Raw genomic sequence first — 19,006 nt, forward strand, 5'->3', positions numbered from 1 at the left:
CTTTTGAGTCTCCTGCAATGCTGTAGGGACATCTTCCAATACATCACTGGCTGGTGTAATGGAGTTGCTGGCAGAGGGGATGAAGAAAGTTCACTCAACCTGGTGATGCCTGGAGAGGAGGTTCTTGGGGCAGCTGGTATATGTACATCCTTCTTGTCTGTGTATATTGGTACCTCTCTGTTTCCCTGAGTGGAAAAGGCTTTTTCAGGGATGCCCAAGTCCTCAACCCCCTCTCAGCTAGCCTCTGCTGTAAAGTGACCATAGCTAGAGTGATGGATGCAGCTCAGAGCAAATATGGGGCAAATGCTTCACCTGAACCTGTCCATGGGAGGAAGCTATGCACTCATATATTGAGGCATGGCAGAATTAATAGCTTGTGTAGACTCCTCTATCACTTATACAACTTTGTGCATGAACACTGGCATCCCCACCATATTCTCACTAACTGGTGTTATGTGTTTGGCAGGCTTTTTGTGGCCGTGATCAGAGGTCTGTGTTCAGTGTGAGACTCAGCAGGGACCTTGCCCCAGCAGAGCTCTGAGTGACAGGAGCTTCTACAATGACATCCTCCAGATCTGCACTCATCAGGTATCCGCTGTTGACTGAGGGCTGATTGTGAGGGTTTGCAGAGAGGAAGAAAAGAGCTATATTAAGGAGCAGTATAGTTCATGAATGCATCACATTTCTTCTTGTCGCTGTGTGTGAGCATTTGCCAGCATCAGGTTGGATGGCTGTTCACATTTATGTTTGGTCATTCTACCCTCACCAGCTGTGATTACCCAGTTCTCGATTCCCTCCATTCCCACCCTCACTCCAGCCCATTCATCCACCACTTCTACAATCTGCATTGCCTCTTCCTCTGCATACCTGAGCAGCATCAATTTTGTCAACTGCAGTCCTTGACTTCTCTCTCACATTGTGGGATTGTTCTCCATGAGAATGTGTAATGTTAGTGACATATCATGTAACACACGACCACCTTGTCTGCCTACATTTCCATTTCTCACATGCTCACTCAGGCCACACTGTCACATGCCCAAGCAGTACTGAGATTATTCACATATTCACTCATCTAAAAGAATCGACTGAGTAAACAGGAAAGCTCTGCAAAATGATCAGAACATTGCTGTGCCCTCTACTCTTTCAAAACTTGGTCTCATTCATTGTAACTTTTCATTGTCCTCCCCCAATCAACATGTAAAAGGTTTCCAGTTTTTTTTTAAACCTCCCCTGTTTCTGAAGAGCAGTAATCCAAATTGCCCAATTTCTTGATCTGTTGATTTTCCTTCATAGTGGGCTCACTGAAGATGAATCTTGCCAAATGTCTTTCCTTGTAGTCCCATTTCCACTGTTTTCTCTATTGACTCTTCCAATGGATAAACAATCACCACCTCCCTCTGCATTTCACTCAGAACGCCCAAACACTTGTGAGTTAGGCACTTGCCACCCAATAACTTATTGTGGTCAGTTGCATTAGCATCAAAGTGTGAATTGAGCACTTTATTTTCTTCTTTGACTAGGTAAGACTCAGGTTCCCTTGTTTAAATGTGAATGCATGGGAGATGTACACATCAACAAAATGCAGTGCAGCTCAACGATGTTGCCAGGACGGGAGGGTTTGAGTTATAGGAAGAGGCTGGCCAGCCTAAAACTTTTTCAACTGGAACATATAGAGATTTATAAAATCATGAGAGGCATAGTTAAGGTGAATAGCAAAGTTTTTTTTTCCCTCAGATGGGGGAATTCAAAATTAGGGGGCCTATTTTTAAGGTGAGAGGAGAAAAGGGAGCTGAGGGGCAACTTATTCACTCAGAAGGTGGTTTGTGTATGGAATAAATTGCCTAAGGAAGTGGTGGATGTGGATACAGTTACAACATTTAAAAGACATTTGGACAGGTACATGAATAGGCAGGGTTTAGAGGGATATGGGCCACATGCAGGTAAGCGGGTCTAGTTTAGTTTGCAAAACTTTGGTTGGCATGGATGACTTGGACCAAAGGGTCTGTTTCAGTGCCCTATGACCTAATGACTCTACGATAAAAACACAAGTTTCATACCATTTTGACAAATAATAAGTTTCTAGTCAAAGGTTTACACATGAACTCATCCATATCTCTACTCAGCTGTGTTTGAATGGCCAACATTTCAAGTTTTCACATACGGCCATATCATCCAATTGTATACATGTATTTTGCCGATATTATCCATATATTATCCAATCTTATCATTACATGTTTGTATTTCCTAGCTGCAGTATGTGTGTGTGTGTGTGTCTGTCTGTCTGTCTGTCTGGGGTGGGGGGTTGTGAGTGTGAGAGAGGGTGTGTTAGTGTAGAGTGTCACACGTGCACCCCCTCACAGACTTAGACACTCTACACTCACATACACACACATATACACTCTCTCTACACTCACAACCCCCCACCCTAGACAGACAGACAGACAGACACACAGCGCACACACACACACACACACAAACCTACATGCAAACATGTACATATACATTTGTGGGGTGAACCTGTAGAGTTACATTGTACTTTGCTCAAAAACTGCATGAATTCATGTAAGACTCTGTTAACTCACTCTTTAGACCAGAATCAGCCTAAATATTATGACACAGAGGACACGGCGGGGGGCTGACACCTTCAACATATTATCTGGCTCACACCAGTTGTTACAGTTTTGTGATTTACATATGAAAGAAGTGAAACAATCATGGTATTCAAACAGATGAAAGACTCAACAAACAATCAAGGTATTTTTCAATGTATAATTTCAGTTACATCACACTGTAACTTCTGTGTCTTACAATTATGTCCTCCATAACCAACTGATGAAGGAGCAGAGCTCCAAAAGTTAGTGCTTCCAATTAAATCTGTTGGACTATAACCTGGTGTTGAGTGATTTTTAACTTTATACACACCAGTCCAACACTGGCATCTCCAAATCTTAAATAAAAGTGATACATTCTTTTCCTTTATGATTCTTCAATTTCCTTCTCACTGAATCTCATTGTTTTTGTTTCCTCTCTACATCACTTTCACTTGGTCCTGATGTAACTTAGTATTTGAAGTTTGAACTAAGAATTTCTTGATTCAAATGCTCTTCTGTTCATTGACAATTCTTCAATCTGATTCTTTAATGCGATATAGTTACTTGTCCTGTTCATCTAGGTCCCAGATGCACTGTAGAGGGCGCCATGCTATTTTGGCTTTCTGATTTACAGTAAACTGGTCCCTTCGAGTTGTCTGTGTGCCTGCGTAATGAATGATTGAGCACAATCATTTAATGCTGAGAACAAAATTTGTTTCATTGTAGACTATTGCATGTTTATGCTTGTGTAGTTTGCTGCCAGACTTCTGTGATTACGTCTGGATCTTTCCATGCAATTAATTGCTTCCAGTTTCCACAGTTTATTTCCCACACTGTAAATTGTGAAACATTCATTTTCGTTTTTTTAAAACCTTTATTCAAACATAACTCCTCTCCCCATTGTCTGTTGCCATCAGCCTATGCTTGCCTTTTCAATTCATAACCTTGTCGTGGGCGGCACAGTGGCACAGTGGTTAGCACTGCTGCCTCACAGCACCTGAGACCCAGGTTCAATTCCCGACTCAGGCGACTGACTGTGTGGAGTTTGCACGTTCTCCCCGTGTCTGCGTGGGTTTCCTCCGGGTGCTCCAGTTTCCTCCCACAGTCCAAAGATGTGCGGGTCAGGTGAACTGGCCAAGCTAAATTGCCCGTAGTGTTAGGTAAGGGGTAAATGTAGGGGTATGGGTGGGTTGCACTTTGGCGGGTCGGTGTGGACTTGTTGGGCCGAAGGGCCTGTTTCCACACTGTAAGTAATCTAATCTAATTAAGCCATTTGTTTTTATTTATTTACATCATATCTTTTTACTAACTTGTTTTCTGCGGTACATTATTCAAACTGACTCTCCTGTCTAGCTGGTTTTACTTTTCTAACTAGGTCTCCATCCTCGCTCCCACCATGACACTTTTAATTTTAATTCTTTCTCTATTTAATTATTTAGCCAATACTTCAGAAACCTGGATGTTTCAATGTAACCAAATGAAGTCTATTGCCAGTTGACTCAAAACTTATAACGGTGCCCAAGAAAGTAGAATCCTTCTTGCTGACACCACACATATAGTCATACGTTCTTTTCATTTCCTTTTCCATTTCAGTTCATAGAAGGGAAAGTTATCCTCAAATTACCACTATCAAATATGTCTGTTCAGATTGCTTCATAATCTTAGTGCAGATTGAATTTAGGAGAATTTTCTTTTCATGTAGCCTTGCCTCTTACATAATTGACTGTTGTCCTCCCTTTCTTGTGTTCCGCAATTCGATTTGCTATCTTTTTTACCTTTCCTGCCAGAAGACACAAAAGCTTCCTTGATTGGATGCAAGGATTGTTTTGACCTTTCCAGCTATTAAATCACCCAACGCTACAGTTAAAGCACTTCTAACAATCTTTAAAAAGTTTCTTAAGTACCCAGAGTAAAGGGGAACATTATCTATTTTCACCCACAAAATGTTATGACTCTCAAACACTTATCAGGAAGACTGGCATAAGACGCATCACTAAAAATAACTAACTTCATGTTTTTTTTATTCACCTATGGATAAACACTTAAACATGTATTTGTCCATATTCAGTGCAGAATGAAAAATGATTTTCCCTTAAAACATTCACAATTTGAGTGTTTAATCATGGTACTTTGTTTCAATGCATCAAAACTTGCATCTTGTCTTGCTTATATGGGTGCAAAACCAATTCAACTAACCAATCAAGTTTCACAGGGAGAAAGTGACGACTGTGGATGCTGGAGATCAGAGTCGAAAAGTGTGGCGCTGGAAAATCACAGCAGGTCAAGCAGCATCTGAGGAGCAGGAGAATCAAGGTTCTGAATGGAATCAAAGATTAGAAAGAGCATTGATTTTATTGCTCCTCGGATGCTGCCTGACATGCTGTGATTTTCTAGCACCACAAAATTTCCAATTAAGCTTCACATGAATCTATTTCTTCTTGAGGTGCATATCATTTTCTCTAATGTCCTAGCACCATTAACCAGGATAGCAGCAACAATATCTTATTAGGATTGCTGTATCAAAATTATTCCAGAACCATTCTGCGTAAGCTTGATTTCTAACTTTGATTCAACTCTAAAGGCTTAATAAGAACACATTTCTCAAATCCATGACACCACCTCATGAGAAATCACGAATACATTTTAGGAATATGCCAGATAAAGCATCCCTTTTTGGTCTAAATAAGATATTGTGGGATCTGATGTAATTGAATGCAACCAACTTTCTTCTAAGTAATTCTCACCAAAAACTACCACCCACTCCAAGCATCATTCAAACCATGAACACGTTTATTTAAAGATCCATATCACTTGCTTTTTATGCAGTTTCAGAAACACTTACACATCATCCAACTGCTCTTCAAACCTAAGCAACTTGTCTCACTTTGATCTGTAATCTCCATTGCAAGAAACTTTTTACACAAGTCTATCTATGCGACAAGGCTAGCTGTCCCTTATCTGGTACTTCAGAGTAAACTCTAAATTCCTTCTAAATATCTAATTTTTTTTGTTTTACCCATTTGACTAGTTTGTCCTTTACTCTCCTTGCCACCACCAAAATTATAAGGTTTTCTACTTCCATTGTATTTTGAGACGCTTCTGTAGCTCTCTGGACATTGTATAATTAGTACTATCTGTGGTTTTTGCATATACTTCAATGATTATCAGTTACAGACAGTTCTCTGGTATGTGATTGTTTTCAAATAAAAGTCACTTGCAGAACCAATAATAGAATTTGCACAATGCTTTCTTAATTTCCACACTTCTATTCTGCCAGTTCATGGACCTCATATTCTTTGCCATCATCTTGAACATTTATCAAACATTAACACGGGTTCTCCCCGTGTCTGCGTGGGTTTCCTCCGGGTGCTCTGGTTTCCTCCCACAGTCCAAAGATGTGCGGGTCAGGTGAATTGGCTATGCTAAATTGCCCGTAGTGTTAGGTAAGGGGTAAATGTAGGGGTATGGGTGGGTTGCGCTTCAGCGGGTCGGTGTGGACTTGTTGGGCCGAAGGGCCTGTTTTCACACTGTGTGTAATCTAATCTAATCTAATTAAAGCTTGCCAATAGCATTTCATAAAAGTCTCATGATAGTCGCAACCCTCTATTTGCTGTACTTTTCAGGAACATGTGTCACCCAAGTGCCTATTTTATGCAAAATTCTTGAAGAAGGGCTTATGCCCGAAACGTCGAATCTCCTGTTCCTTGGATGCTGCCTGACCTGCTGTGCTTTTCCAGCAACACATTTTCAGCTGAGAGTTTCAGATGCCTTATCACCTTCATTCATCCTCTCCAATTCTTAAGTTGTAATCAGTCCCAATTAACCATGAGAAATGAACTTTAATCAAGTATACAAAAACAAAACTGATCATTGTCCTCTCATGTACAAGGGAACTATTAACCCTAGGAAAAGACTGAGCTAAAGTACACTACTACTTATGGTAATAGTTTAGAGATTCAAGTTCAAATTTCACCTCAGCAAGTTGTGAAATTAAATTCAATAACTTTTTCACTAAGTAGGTAATGGTGAAAGCTACTGTAAAAGCCCAATTGTTTCTTTTGTTTTCATCAGATAAGGATACATCTCACTACCTGTTCTGGTCTACATTTAATTATCACCCTCATTCTATATTGGTAAACCTTATGGTCTCAGACAATTTAGAATAAGCAATATGTATATTTCCCCAGAAAAGGATTTAAAGTGTTTTAAAATTCACTTTGAAGTAGATGAAGTGGGGTGGAAATGAAATATATTTATTAGGTAAGGAAATTAGTGAAATATTAAGAAATTAAGGAATTGAGGAATGTGCTCAAATTATTTAAACTTAAGACTTTTGGAAATATAGGAGAAAGTGAGGATTGCAGATGCTGGACATCACAGTTGAAAGTGTGGTGCTGGAAAAGTACAACAAGTCAGGCAGCATCTGAGGAGCAGGAGAATCGACGTTTTGGGCATAAGCCCTTCATCATCATTCTTGATGAAGGGCTTGTGCCCGAAACGTCAATTCTCCTACTCCTCGGATGCTGCCTGACCAGCTGTGCTTTTCCAGCACCACACTCTCGACTTTTGGAAATATAGCAAGTTAGTCAGTTATCTGGATTGTCACATGGCAGCAGAATGAGGGAGCTTTGTGGTGTTACTTGAGATTTTGGGATCTGTGTAAGGAAGAGGTCAATTCAGCTGCTAGTTCCTTAAGCCAAATGTGTGATATTTGGTTAATGGGAAAACCTTCCTAAATATTATTATAGATGCAACAGCTTGAAATTGATTCACACTGTTTGTCCAGATTAACTGACGTGAACCATACATACTTCAAAATGGGTGGGCAAGCCATTTAGTAGACTGACTTCATACTGGAGCTTAGACCTCATTCATCTGGAAACAGTAGGCACATGCTTGGTGACTGCAATATCGATGAAGAGATTTTAAATATTTGGGTTATACGACCATAGCAAATTCTGTGAGACAATGAGAAGTGCTTAAGAAAGAGGATGTCCATTGGGACACAGATGAGCAGTTGGGAGGATGAGAGAAGTGATTGACAGTATGGGGAAGCATAATAAGGATGAAGCTGTGGGAAGTCTCATACTCTGTGGCTCTGCATTTCTTTGTTCCGTATTCTCCCATGTGTGGCTGGAAGTCTAATTTGTCTTATCCAAAAGACAACACAGTCTTTCAATGTAATGTCCCTGTACAGCAATAAAGTGTCTGCATTCAAGATTGTGAAGTGGGATTTGAATCAATGATCACCTGAATCAAAAACAAGAGTATTGCCGCTAAACCAAAACCAAAATTTAATTTCAAGGAACATTGTGTTGTATTTTTTTTACCAATGTACTATTTAACAACTTTTCAGATTTTTACAGTTGCTGGACTTGGATCTGGACTCACTGAAGGTGTTGTTGTCAACCCTTTTGAAGTGGTCAAAGTGAGTTTACAAGCTCAACGGAATTCTTTTTCAGAGGTTGGTGTCATTTTAATTTTTGTGTTTTAGAACGGTGACTTCCATTTTATTATCATACTTTACAATATTGCACGTGACATATAAAGTTCTACATTTATAAGTATTTTGCAGTATTATTTTGCAATGGTATGAACCACAGAATGATTACAGAAAGACGCAGGCCATTCGGCCCATCATGTCCATGCCAGCTTTATGTAAACACTACTCGCTAGGTATTTGTCCCATTCCCTTTTGAATCTACCTTCACACATGCGCACAATTGAACATGATATTCCAGTTGACACTGGACCAGTTTTTAGAAAGATTCACTTAAACCTCCTTGCTTTATATTCTATGCCTCCAATGTACAGTCTAGGATCCATTATGCCTTATTAACTGCTTGCTCAAACAGCCCTGCCACCTTCAACAATTTTTTGCGCAAATGCAGCCAAGTCCCTCTGCTCTTGCATCCTCTATTTAATTGGATCCTTTAATATTTATTGCTTATTCCCAGTCTTCCTACCAAAATGTACCACTTCACATTTCTCTGCATTAAATTTCATTAATTTGTTAATTCCAACAATCTGCCTGCGAAGTGTTGCAATCTAACATTATTCTAATAATGTTGATGGACTGAATGTGATTTTTTTTAGTACAATCATCGAATGAGAAAGTAGAGCAAGGTTTTATTTGTCCCGTTGTATTTATACTTTGGTAAAGCTACCCAATTAATGCCCACTGCTTTTTATTCTTATTATTATATTACATTCCCTACAGTGTGGAAACAGGCCCTTCAGCCCAACAAGTCCACACCAACTCTCCAAAGAGTAACCCATCGAGATCCATTTCCCTCTGACTAATGCACCTAACACTACGGGCAATTTAACATGGCCAATTCACCTGACCTGCACATCTTTGTGACTGTGGGAGGAAACCGGAGCACCCGTATGAAACCCACACAAACATGGGGAGAATGTGCAAACTCCACACAGGCAGTCACCCGAGGCTGGAATTGAACCTGGGACTCTGGTGCTGTGAGGCAGCAGTACTAACCACTGAGCCACTGTGCCGCCCTACCTGTAAGTTTTTTCTCTGCAAAATATGGCTGGTGATTTAGTGATCTTGGTAATGAAAAACTTAAAGTTGGAATAACCCAGAAATGAATTTTGAAAATTTCAAGTTTAGTGTTGTGACTGTTTCCTTTTGCAGTCTGTTCCACTGTAGAATTAAACTAGTTCCATTTGCCTGCATTTGGCCCATATCTCTCTAAACCTTTCCTTTCCATGTACCAGTCCAAATATCTTTTAAATGTTGTAACTGTACCTGTTTTTACCACTTCCTCTGGCATTTTATTCCATATATGCATCACCTTCTGTGTGAAAAAGTTGCCTCTTAGATCCCTTTTTAAATTTTTCCCCTCTCATAGTCATACAGTCATATAGCACAGAAACAGATCCTTCGGTCCAACTCATCCATGCTGATCAGGTTTCTCAATCTGACCTAGTCTCATTTGGCCCATATACCTTTAAACCCTTCATATTCATATACCCATCCAGATGTCTTTTAAATCTTGTAATTGTACTTGCCTCCACCACTTCCTCTGACAGCTTGTTCCATACATGCACGATCCTCTGCATGAAAACATTATCCCTCGAGTCCTTTTTAATCTTTACCTTCTCACCTTAAACCTGTGACTTCTAGTTTTGAATTCCCAATCCCAGGGCAAAGATCTTTGCTATTCATGTTATCCAGGCTTCTCATGATTTTATAAACCTCTGTAAGGTTTGCCTCAACCTTCTACACGCCAAGGAAAAAAATCTCAGCTTATCCAGCCTATCCTGATACTTAAAACCATTCAGCCCTGGTAACATTCTTGTAAATCTATTCTGCACCTTTCCAATTTAATAACATCCTTCCTACAACAGGGCAACCAGAACTGTAAGCAATACTCCAAAAATGGCCTCAACAATATCCCGTGCAACCACAACATGACATCTCAATTCCTATATTCAATGCACTGACCAATGTGGGCAGTCAATCTCATCCAACATCTTGGATATGACACTCTTGTTGATGTTTTCACCAATATGGGCCTGAATGATTTTGTCTTGCCTTAGCTGAAACAGAGCATCATTGGTCAGATTCTTGGTGAGTAATTGCTTATTGACAACATTATTGACAGTAACTTCTATTTCTTTGTTTATGAGTGACTATAGGCTGATAAGAAGACAATTGGTCAAATTTATCCTGCATTTTTGGATAGAATATAGCTGGGAAATTTTCCATGTTGTTGTTTAGAACCCAGTATTGCAACAATGCTGTAACAGTGTAGCTTGACACGACTAGTTCTCAAACCCAAGTCTTCAGAGCATAGCCAAGATTTTATATGCAAAACCAAAATACTACGCATGCTGGAGGTCTAAAATAAAAACACAAAGTGCTGGAAAAATTCAGCAGCTCTTGCAGCATCTGTGGAGAAAGAAAGGAGATCAAAATGGATTTGAAATCAGAATCAAGGTAGCCAAAACTTTGTCAGGAACTCTAGCTTTTGCAGTCTCGATCGAGGTCTTTTCTTCCTTGATATTGCATGGTGTGTATTGACTAGGTGAATTCTGACTGTGATGGTAGGGATGTCATGGTGGATCATCCATTTAGCACTTCTGGCAGATAATGTTTACAAACACTACAGCCTTGTCTTTTGCGCTAACATCCAGGGCTTCTGAATAATGAAAATGTGGACTTTTTTTTAGATTAGATTACTTACAGTGTGGAAACAGGCCCTTCGGCCCAACAAGTCCACACACCGACCCGCCGAAGCGCAACCCTCCCATACCCCTACATTTACCCCTTACCTAACACTACGGGCAATTTAGCATGGCCAATTCACCTGGCCCGCACATCTTTGGACTGTGGGAGGAAACCGGAGCACCCGGAGGAAACCCACACAGACACGGGAGAACGTGCAAACTCCACACAGTCAGTCGCCTGAGTCGGGAATTGAACCCGGGTCTCAGGCGCTGTGAGACAGCAGTGCTAACCACTATGCCACCGTGCCGCACATTTGTGAACCTCTTCCTCCATTGTTTAAAATTCAGCATCAGTCACAACTGGATGTTTCAGCACTGCAAAACTTTAACCTGTTGTTATTCGACTAGTAAGTTCTGAAATGCTGTTTCCATTGTTTATCATCCATGTATTCCTGTGTTTGTAGCTTCACCAGTTTGGCACCTCAGTTTTGGTGTGCCTGCCGCTGCCTCTTCAGCTACAGGTGTACTCTTCTTTCGTCATCATTGAACAGGTCTGATCCCTTACTTGATGGTTATGGTATTGATTTCCAATGAATAAGTCCAAGCAATTAAGCCAAACAATATGACTTTCAAGAAATGTCTTTAAAAGAAATGTCCCAATGTCTTTTCAGGAACTCCTTTTAAAAAACGTCAGTTCAGATATCCAAATGAACCTCTATCTTTACATAAATCCTCAAGAACTATTAATAATGAAGTGACTTCATAACACCACCATCTATAAAGAAATAAAACACTATTTTTAAATATATTTCATTACAAAGTTTTAATTGACCAAAATATGAAAAAAGTGACATTCACATTCAGTCATTCACTCTTTAAATAATGTTTAGATTAGATTAGATTACTTGCAGTGTGGAAACAGGCCCTTCGGCCCAACAAGCCCACACCGACCCACCGAAGTGCAACCCACCCATGCCCCTACATTTACCCCTTACCTGAACACTACGGGCAATTTAGCATGGCCAATTCACCTGACCCATACATCTTTGGACTGTGGGAGGAAACCGGAACACCCAGAGGAAACCCACGCAGACTCGGGGAGAACATGCAAACTCCGCACAGTCAGTCGCCTGATCGGAAATTGAACGCGGGTCTCAGGCGCTGTGAGGCAGCAGTGCTAACCACTGTGCCACCGTGCCGCCCACAGGCCAGGTACCATTAGATTACTAAGATTACTTATAGTGTGGAAACAGGCCCTTCGGCCCAACAAGTCAAACCATCTTTAGTAGTCAGGCAATTCAATTTATCAACAATTACATCAGTTTTGCTCACACAGTGGACAATTTTTAAATGTTATTGCTGTATTAGTAAACTCTATCAATAAAGTCTGACATTCTGATATTTTGATTTTTTTTCTGCAAAAGTAAATTGATCATCATTGGTATAAGTGTCTCCCTGTAGCAATGATGAACACACACTTCAAAATATTTAAGAGGCAGTAGCAATTGCAGAGTTCCTTTTTCTACTTTTTTGGTGTTAACTTTGTATTTTAGAAAAGTATCCAACTTGCTTCTGCAAACCTACCCACATTCCTATGGTCAGCATCAATTGCTTCCTTGAAAGCCTTAGTGAAATGTAAGGCTATGAACACTGATTGATTGGCAAAATTGTTTTCACTCTCTTAAAAGATGCATGGCACTTTGCTAGCATCTTGACTTTCTTTTCCAGCAATTCTGTGATTAGATTAGATTAGATTCCCCTCAGTGTGAAAACAGGCCTTTCGGCCCAACAAGTCCACACCGACCCTCTGAAGAGTAACCCACCCAGACCAATTTCCCTCTGACTAATGCACCCAACACTATGGGCAATTTAGCATGGCCAATTCACCTGACCTGCACATCTTTGGACTGTTGGAGGAAACCGGAGCACCCAGAAGAAACCCATGCAGACACTTGGAGAATGTGCAAACTCTACACAGACAGTCGCCCAAGGTTGGAATCAAACCTGGGTGCCTGGCACTGTGAGACAGCAGTGCTAACCACTGAGCCACTGTGCTACCCTGGCCAGCAATTTCTGATTTGTTTCTGATTTCCAGCATCTGCAATTGTTTGTTTTCTTGTTAAAGAAATATCAGACATAGCAGACATTGGGTGCTGAAATTTTGTAAATCAGGTAGTAATGGCACACACCCAGAAACACTATGATTCCTTATTTAGTCTTACAGGCTAGGGAACTCTGCTAATATTTCTACTTTTACTATGTTAGCAGTTTTTGTCTTCTCTCCATAGGTGCTGCCAGACTTGCTGACATTTTCCAGCAATTTGTAATTTAATTTTGACATTTCTTTAGCTCTGGCTGTTGAAAGAACATACCAGTATGTTCTTTGACAGATGTGTTTTGGTGACAAATATGACACTAACCGTGCAGTCTTCCGGCAAGGAATTGGGTCAGAGGCTGTTTTTCCTGCTGTATTGACTTTCTGTAATTCGTGCAGAACCTGGTTTACCAGTATCACCCTAACTAATTGGAGACCTCCACCTGCTCTGAATAGGTTTACTTTGGGAGTTTTCCAGAATATATTGCATTTCTGCTTTCACCTGGATCACTTCACCAGACCTAAACAGTTGGATGTTGCTTTTTCGAAGAATATTCCCCTACGCCACATCATGTATGACTAAGATAGTACACACAGATTTTACTCCTTTTAATTCCTTTAGTAGCTTTGTTAGGTCTCCTCATGGCTTTGCCTCTAAATATGAAAGCTTGACATCCAATCTTGCTAATAATTCAGTGTCCGCGAACCAGATGGTAGAATGTTCAATTTCAGAATTGTCATGGCTCCCTCCCACCTCATTTTCATTACATCTTCAGCCTGCACTTTCCTTGCTGCCTGACATACCTGTGCTTGCTTATACTCCTCTAGGCAATGATATTTCTTCAACACTTTGATGTGACACTGCCTTTCTTTTTTCTACTGATGTGCGATATCAATCAAATAATTTACTTTCCAATTGTTTTTGAATGCCTGATATGGACCAATGAATTGTACTTTCAGCCATTAACCTTGTAAGCTCAATGATTCTAACACTTTATCCCTGACTGGGATGTTGTCATGCTGTTAGCCTAATTTTTTATGGTTATTTGTGAAGCTGTAAGGTGCTTTTGAGCCATTTTGCAGGCACTTTTGAGCTGATTATTTAACAATGATATGTAAACTAACATGGCTGATTAGTCACAAGAAACAAAAACAGAAATTGCTGATTTCTCTCCACAGATGCTGCTAGACCTGCTGAGTTTTTCCAGCAATTTCTATTTTTGTCTCTGATTTCCAGAATCCACAGTTCTTTGTTTTTTTTTGTTTTATGAAAGATTTGTCCCTATTTTAAAAAACTGCTATTTGACTAGTTTCAGAGGATCTCTTAGCTCATGTCCATAAAATAAGTTGACTAAAACAGGTTGATGAAGGGCTTATGCCCGAAACGTCGAATTTCCTGTTCCTTGGATGCTGCCTGACCTGCTGCGCTTTTCCAGCAACACATTTTCAGCTCTGATCTCCAGCATCTGCAGATCTCACTTTTTACTAAAACAGGTTTACTCATTAGTTGAATCCTGGATGGTAAACAAAAGAAAAATCCAGAGATTTGTGCCAATCATGGGGATATTCATGAGATGATCTGCTTGTTGGCTATGCATGTAAAGGTGCTAGGTGTATTTGTAAACTTATCACCAAAATTCCTGTCATTATAGTCTAGCTCCAATTTGGAGCTTGGAGCCTAGCTTTTCAGACATAGCCCACTTCATTGCTAATTGTATTTAGAAGGCATGAATTCTCTTGAACCACTATAAACAAATACACAGTCTTGATAGATGAGGAGGTGCACGATTGCAATGTGTGCAACTCTTAGATAAATATAAAAGTGTGCAAATGTTTGGAAGTAGAACATTCATAAAAACACTTGTGCATCCAGCAATGGTGCAATGTCTTGTGATTGATGACTCTGCTTCCATTATGACAAAGACAAATCTCAGTGCTGCAATGGAATTCTCAAATGAGGTACTGAGACTCACACTTGTTGCCATGTAAGCTCAATTTAATTCCAGATAGCCACATGGATGCCAGTACTATGGGAGCCGCAGATTTCCACAGCAGTTCAACAATCTGCCTGCAGCTGTTGTCCATTTGTAATTCCTCAGATACTGAAGCAATCCATGTATATCTGCAGAAAGACTTGGACATATTTGGATTGAACTAATAAGGGCTGAGAAACATTTGTGCTACCCTAGTGCTAGCAGTAAATGTCTCCAATGAAAGAGAATCTGATCATCTTCCCTCGAAAAACAGTAACATGATTACTGAATCAACCATAATCAGCAATATGAATGGGCCAGCAGTATTAATATAGTGGCTACACAAGAAATTCAGAAGCTGGAAATTTTGTGGCATGTAATGATTCCTGCACCTCAAAAGCCTGTCCAAGGCACGTGTCAGGAGTGTGCTAGAATACTTTCCAATTGTTTTGGTGAGTGCAACACCAAGAAACTTAAGAACCGCAACACTAATCAGGAAAAAACATTCCAATTCATTAGCAGACCATTCAACACCTTCAACTTTCACTTGAACCAGTGCCAATGCACAATGACAGCAATGTGTACTATCTATAGGGTTGAGATTTCACCTGAAAATTTCCCTTCAACCATTATGATTTGAAGCTATATATCTATTTGTTCAGGTGCTGGACAAAAGCCTTCCCCAAAGCACTCTGGGTACACTTACATAACTGGGCTGCAGCTGTTCAAAAAGTCAGCTCACCTAAGCTTCTCGAGCAATTAGGATAGACAATAAATCCAGGTCTAGCCAGCAATGCTCACCTACCAAACTGCCAAAATTATAAGGATTGCTGAGGGACCACATCATGATGGTTCTGTGGTGCACAGACTTGTTATCCTTTCTCACGATTCATGGTACCTTCACGGAGGATGTAGTGCTCGTTACTGCGATCTGTCAGCTAAAGGAAGAGGAGAAGAAAAATATAGTATGTATCTGAATCCTTTCATGCTACCTCATTATACACTGAGTTGCCTGTATCTAAACTCTCTCGAATTTCAATCAGCCAGAACCCCATACTTGCTGTCTGGCACTGACTCCCAGTCTAACAATACCTCAATTTTAAAATGGTCATCCTTGCATTCACATGTGGCCTTTTTTTTAACCCTACAAATATTTGAGCACTTCTCCTAACCTGACCCCCTTTATATTCTCTGATTTTAATTGCTCCACTATTGATGGTTGTGTTTGAGCTGCCTAGATCCTCTCCTCAGGAATTCCTTTCTGAAACCTCTTTGTCTCTTGATCTTAATAGTTCTTTAAAAAAAAACTGCTGCTTTGATCATGATTTTGTTCATCTTTTGTGATTACTCCTTAAGTGACTAGGTATCAGAACATTTTTATTGATGTAATTGTTAATGAATGGTTTGAGATGCTTTACTACATTAAATGCATTGTATCAATGATCTAGGAGGTCAAAGCAAGGCTATTCTATTTAGAGGTCCTATGTTCAAATAACTGATCAAGGAGCTGCTATGATGTTTTGCCATTGTGTTATCACTGAAAGTTCATATGCGATTTGAGGTGGCTACAGAGAAAACAATTACTGTTCTTTTTTGAGTATTGCTAGGTCAGTAGATTGCAAAACAAAGGGTGGAATCTTACTAGGTCCTGAACAATACAGGATTTGGTGATAAATCTGGGAGAAACATGCAGGAATTCCTGTGAGGCCTTTTTCAAAGTTGGGAGTAGCTAGCATCATTTTCCAATAGAGTTCCAAGGTTCTCATGAGGCATCAGCAAGATGTCTTTGAGGGGGATTATTGCTTCTTGGTCCACATTAACTGCATCCTTTGCCTCATTAATAATCAGCCCCCTATCCTTCCACATGCTGAGAGGAAAGATGCCAAGAGCTCTCAACGTGGAAGTTTGAGTGGGTGTCTGGTAATTTGAGCTCACTGTTTGTTTATTAAGACCACCATCAGGTACAGAGTTAATACATAGCAGAAACCTTCTTTTGGAAGGTTGTCATCTGTGTGCAAGACATCAGTGAAATATACATTCCCTATGCAGGCTAACAGCTATGGGCTTTAACATGTGCTAAACAATTCAACTATGGTACATCATATAGGACTAGGGCATCCAGATCAACAAGCTGTCTGGCACATTATACTCTTCTTGAATAATTGTTTCTCCCATGTTAAAAACAAATATTCATTATGTAATTAATAAGGAATCTGGATTAGCTTGTCAGCTATGGTCAGCATTGAGTTCAGATTTAACTCAGTGCAAATGCATGGATTTGAATTAGTTAAAATTGGTTCAGTTATTCGGATGCTGTGTATGATTCTATATGTTCTTCAGTCCAAAGTTTTTTTAAAATTAATTTATGGAATGTCAGCTGGAAAAGTCAGAATTTCATAAATTCAGTTCATAATTGTCCTGGAGATTGTGACACTGAGGAGGTACTTTTTCAAATACACCCTAGTGATTTATTAATCCAGTTCAGAGGATGGTTGAGGATCAGTCGTGTGTGTATATACACATAAAGGCAAAGATTTATTGCATCTAACGTATGCTCCATCCTAAAAGCATGTCTGAAAATGAAGGTAGCAACGCCACAACAGAGTGAGAAATGCCAATGAGAAAGTAACAGCAATGCCAGTAACAATGGCAGGTTCCCTTGGTGCAGAAATCCAGATTTTTTTTCATGAATGTTATCAGCTGTAGCATTTCATAATGGCCATATTTCATAGGCCAGGTTTACCAAAGAACTGTGCTCAAACTACCAGTTGTAAAATTCCTTGCTCAATTACTTGAATACAAGTTATTAGCTTCCCAAGTAATGTGTTAACAAAAAAACGTCACCCAACATGGGTCCCAAAGTCTTGATACTCAAACGACAAGCCCCATTAACGACCAATTAAGTGAGTTGAGTTGTGCAGAAATTTGCTCCCCAATGCCTTGACAGCTCCACAACTCACAGTCCAAACTTTTTAAAAGTAGTCATTGAGATGTACAGCACAGAAACAGACCCTTTGGTTAACTCATCTATGCCGATCAGGTCCTAACCTAATCTAGTCCCGTTTGCCAGCACTTGACCCATATCCTTCTAAACCCTTCCTGTTCATATACTCATTCAGATGCCTTTAAATATTGTAATTATACCAGCCTCCACAACTTCCTCTGGCAGCTCATTCCAAACACACACCATCCTCTGCGTGAAAATGTTGCCCCTTAGGTACCTTTTACATTTTTCCCCTCTCACCCTAAACCTGCGCCCTCTAGTTCTGGACTCCCCTACCCCAGAGAAAAGACCTTGTCTATTTATCCTATCCATGCCCCTTATGATTTTATAAACCTTTATAAAGTCACCTCTGAGCCTCTGATGCTCCAGGGAAAACAGCGCTAGCCTATTCACCTCTCCCTATAACTCAAATTCTCCAATCCTGGCAACATTCTTGTAAGTCTTTTCTGAACCCTTTCATGTTTCACAGCACCTTTCCAATACGAAGGAGACCAGAATTGCACACAATATTCCAAAATTGGCCTAACCAGTGTCCTGTACAGCCTCAACATGACCTCCCAACTCCTGTATTCAAAACTCTGACCACTGAAGAAAAGCATACCAAACATCTTCTTCACTATCCTATCTATCTGCGACTCCACTTTCAAGGAGCTATGAACCTGCACTTCAAGGTCTCTTTGTTCAGCAATACTCCCTAAGACCCTATCATTAAGTGTATAAGTCCTGCTAAGATTTGCTTTCCCAAATGCAGCACCTCACATTTATCTAAATTAAACTCCACCAGCCACTCCTCAGCCCATTAGCCCATCTGATCAAGATCCACATGTAATCTGGGTAACCTTCTTCGATGTCCACTACACCTCCAATTTTGGTGTTATCTGCAAACTTACTAACTATACCTCTCCTACTCACATCCAAATCATTTACATGAATGATGAAAAGTAGTGGACCCAGCACCAAGCCTTGTGGCATTCCACTGGTCACAGGCCTCCAGTCTGAAAAACAATCCTCCACCATCACCCTCTGTCTTCTACGTTTGAGTCAGTTCTGTATCCAAATAGCTAGTTCTCCCTGTATTCCATGAGATCTAACCTTGCTAACCAGTCTCCCATGAGGAATCTTGTCGACCATCCTACTGAAGTCCATATAGATC

At 40.2% G+C, this 19,006-nt stretch overlaps 1 protein-coding gene across 3 annotated transcripts in view; it reads left to right on the forward strand.

Moving 5' to 3' along the window:
• Positions 1–19,006, forward strand: part of slc25a21 (solute carrier family 25 member 21) — a 525,641-nt gene that overhangs the window by 493,030 nt on the left and 13,605 nt on the right. For all 3 annotated transcript variants that reach the window (XM_060829076.1, XM_060829077.1, XM_060829078.1), the window contains one exon: positions 7,948–8,055. In XM_060829076.1, the coding sequence (XP_060685059.1) occupies positions 7,948–8,055 (108 nt within the window). The remainder of the gene's footprint in view (positions 1–7,947; positions 8,056–19,006) is intronic.

The sequence above is a fragment of the Hemiscyllium ocellatum genome, chromosome 8, assembly GCF_020745735.1.
Source record: "Hemiscyllium ocellatum isolate sHemOce1 chromosome 8, sHemOce1.pat.X.cur, whole genome shotgun sequence".
Lineage (NCBI taxonomy): Eukaryota > Metazoa > Chordata > Chondrichthyes > Orectolobiformes > Hemiscylliidae > Hemiscyllium > Hemiscyllium ocellatum.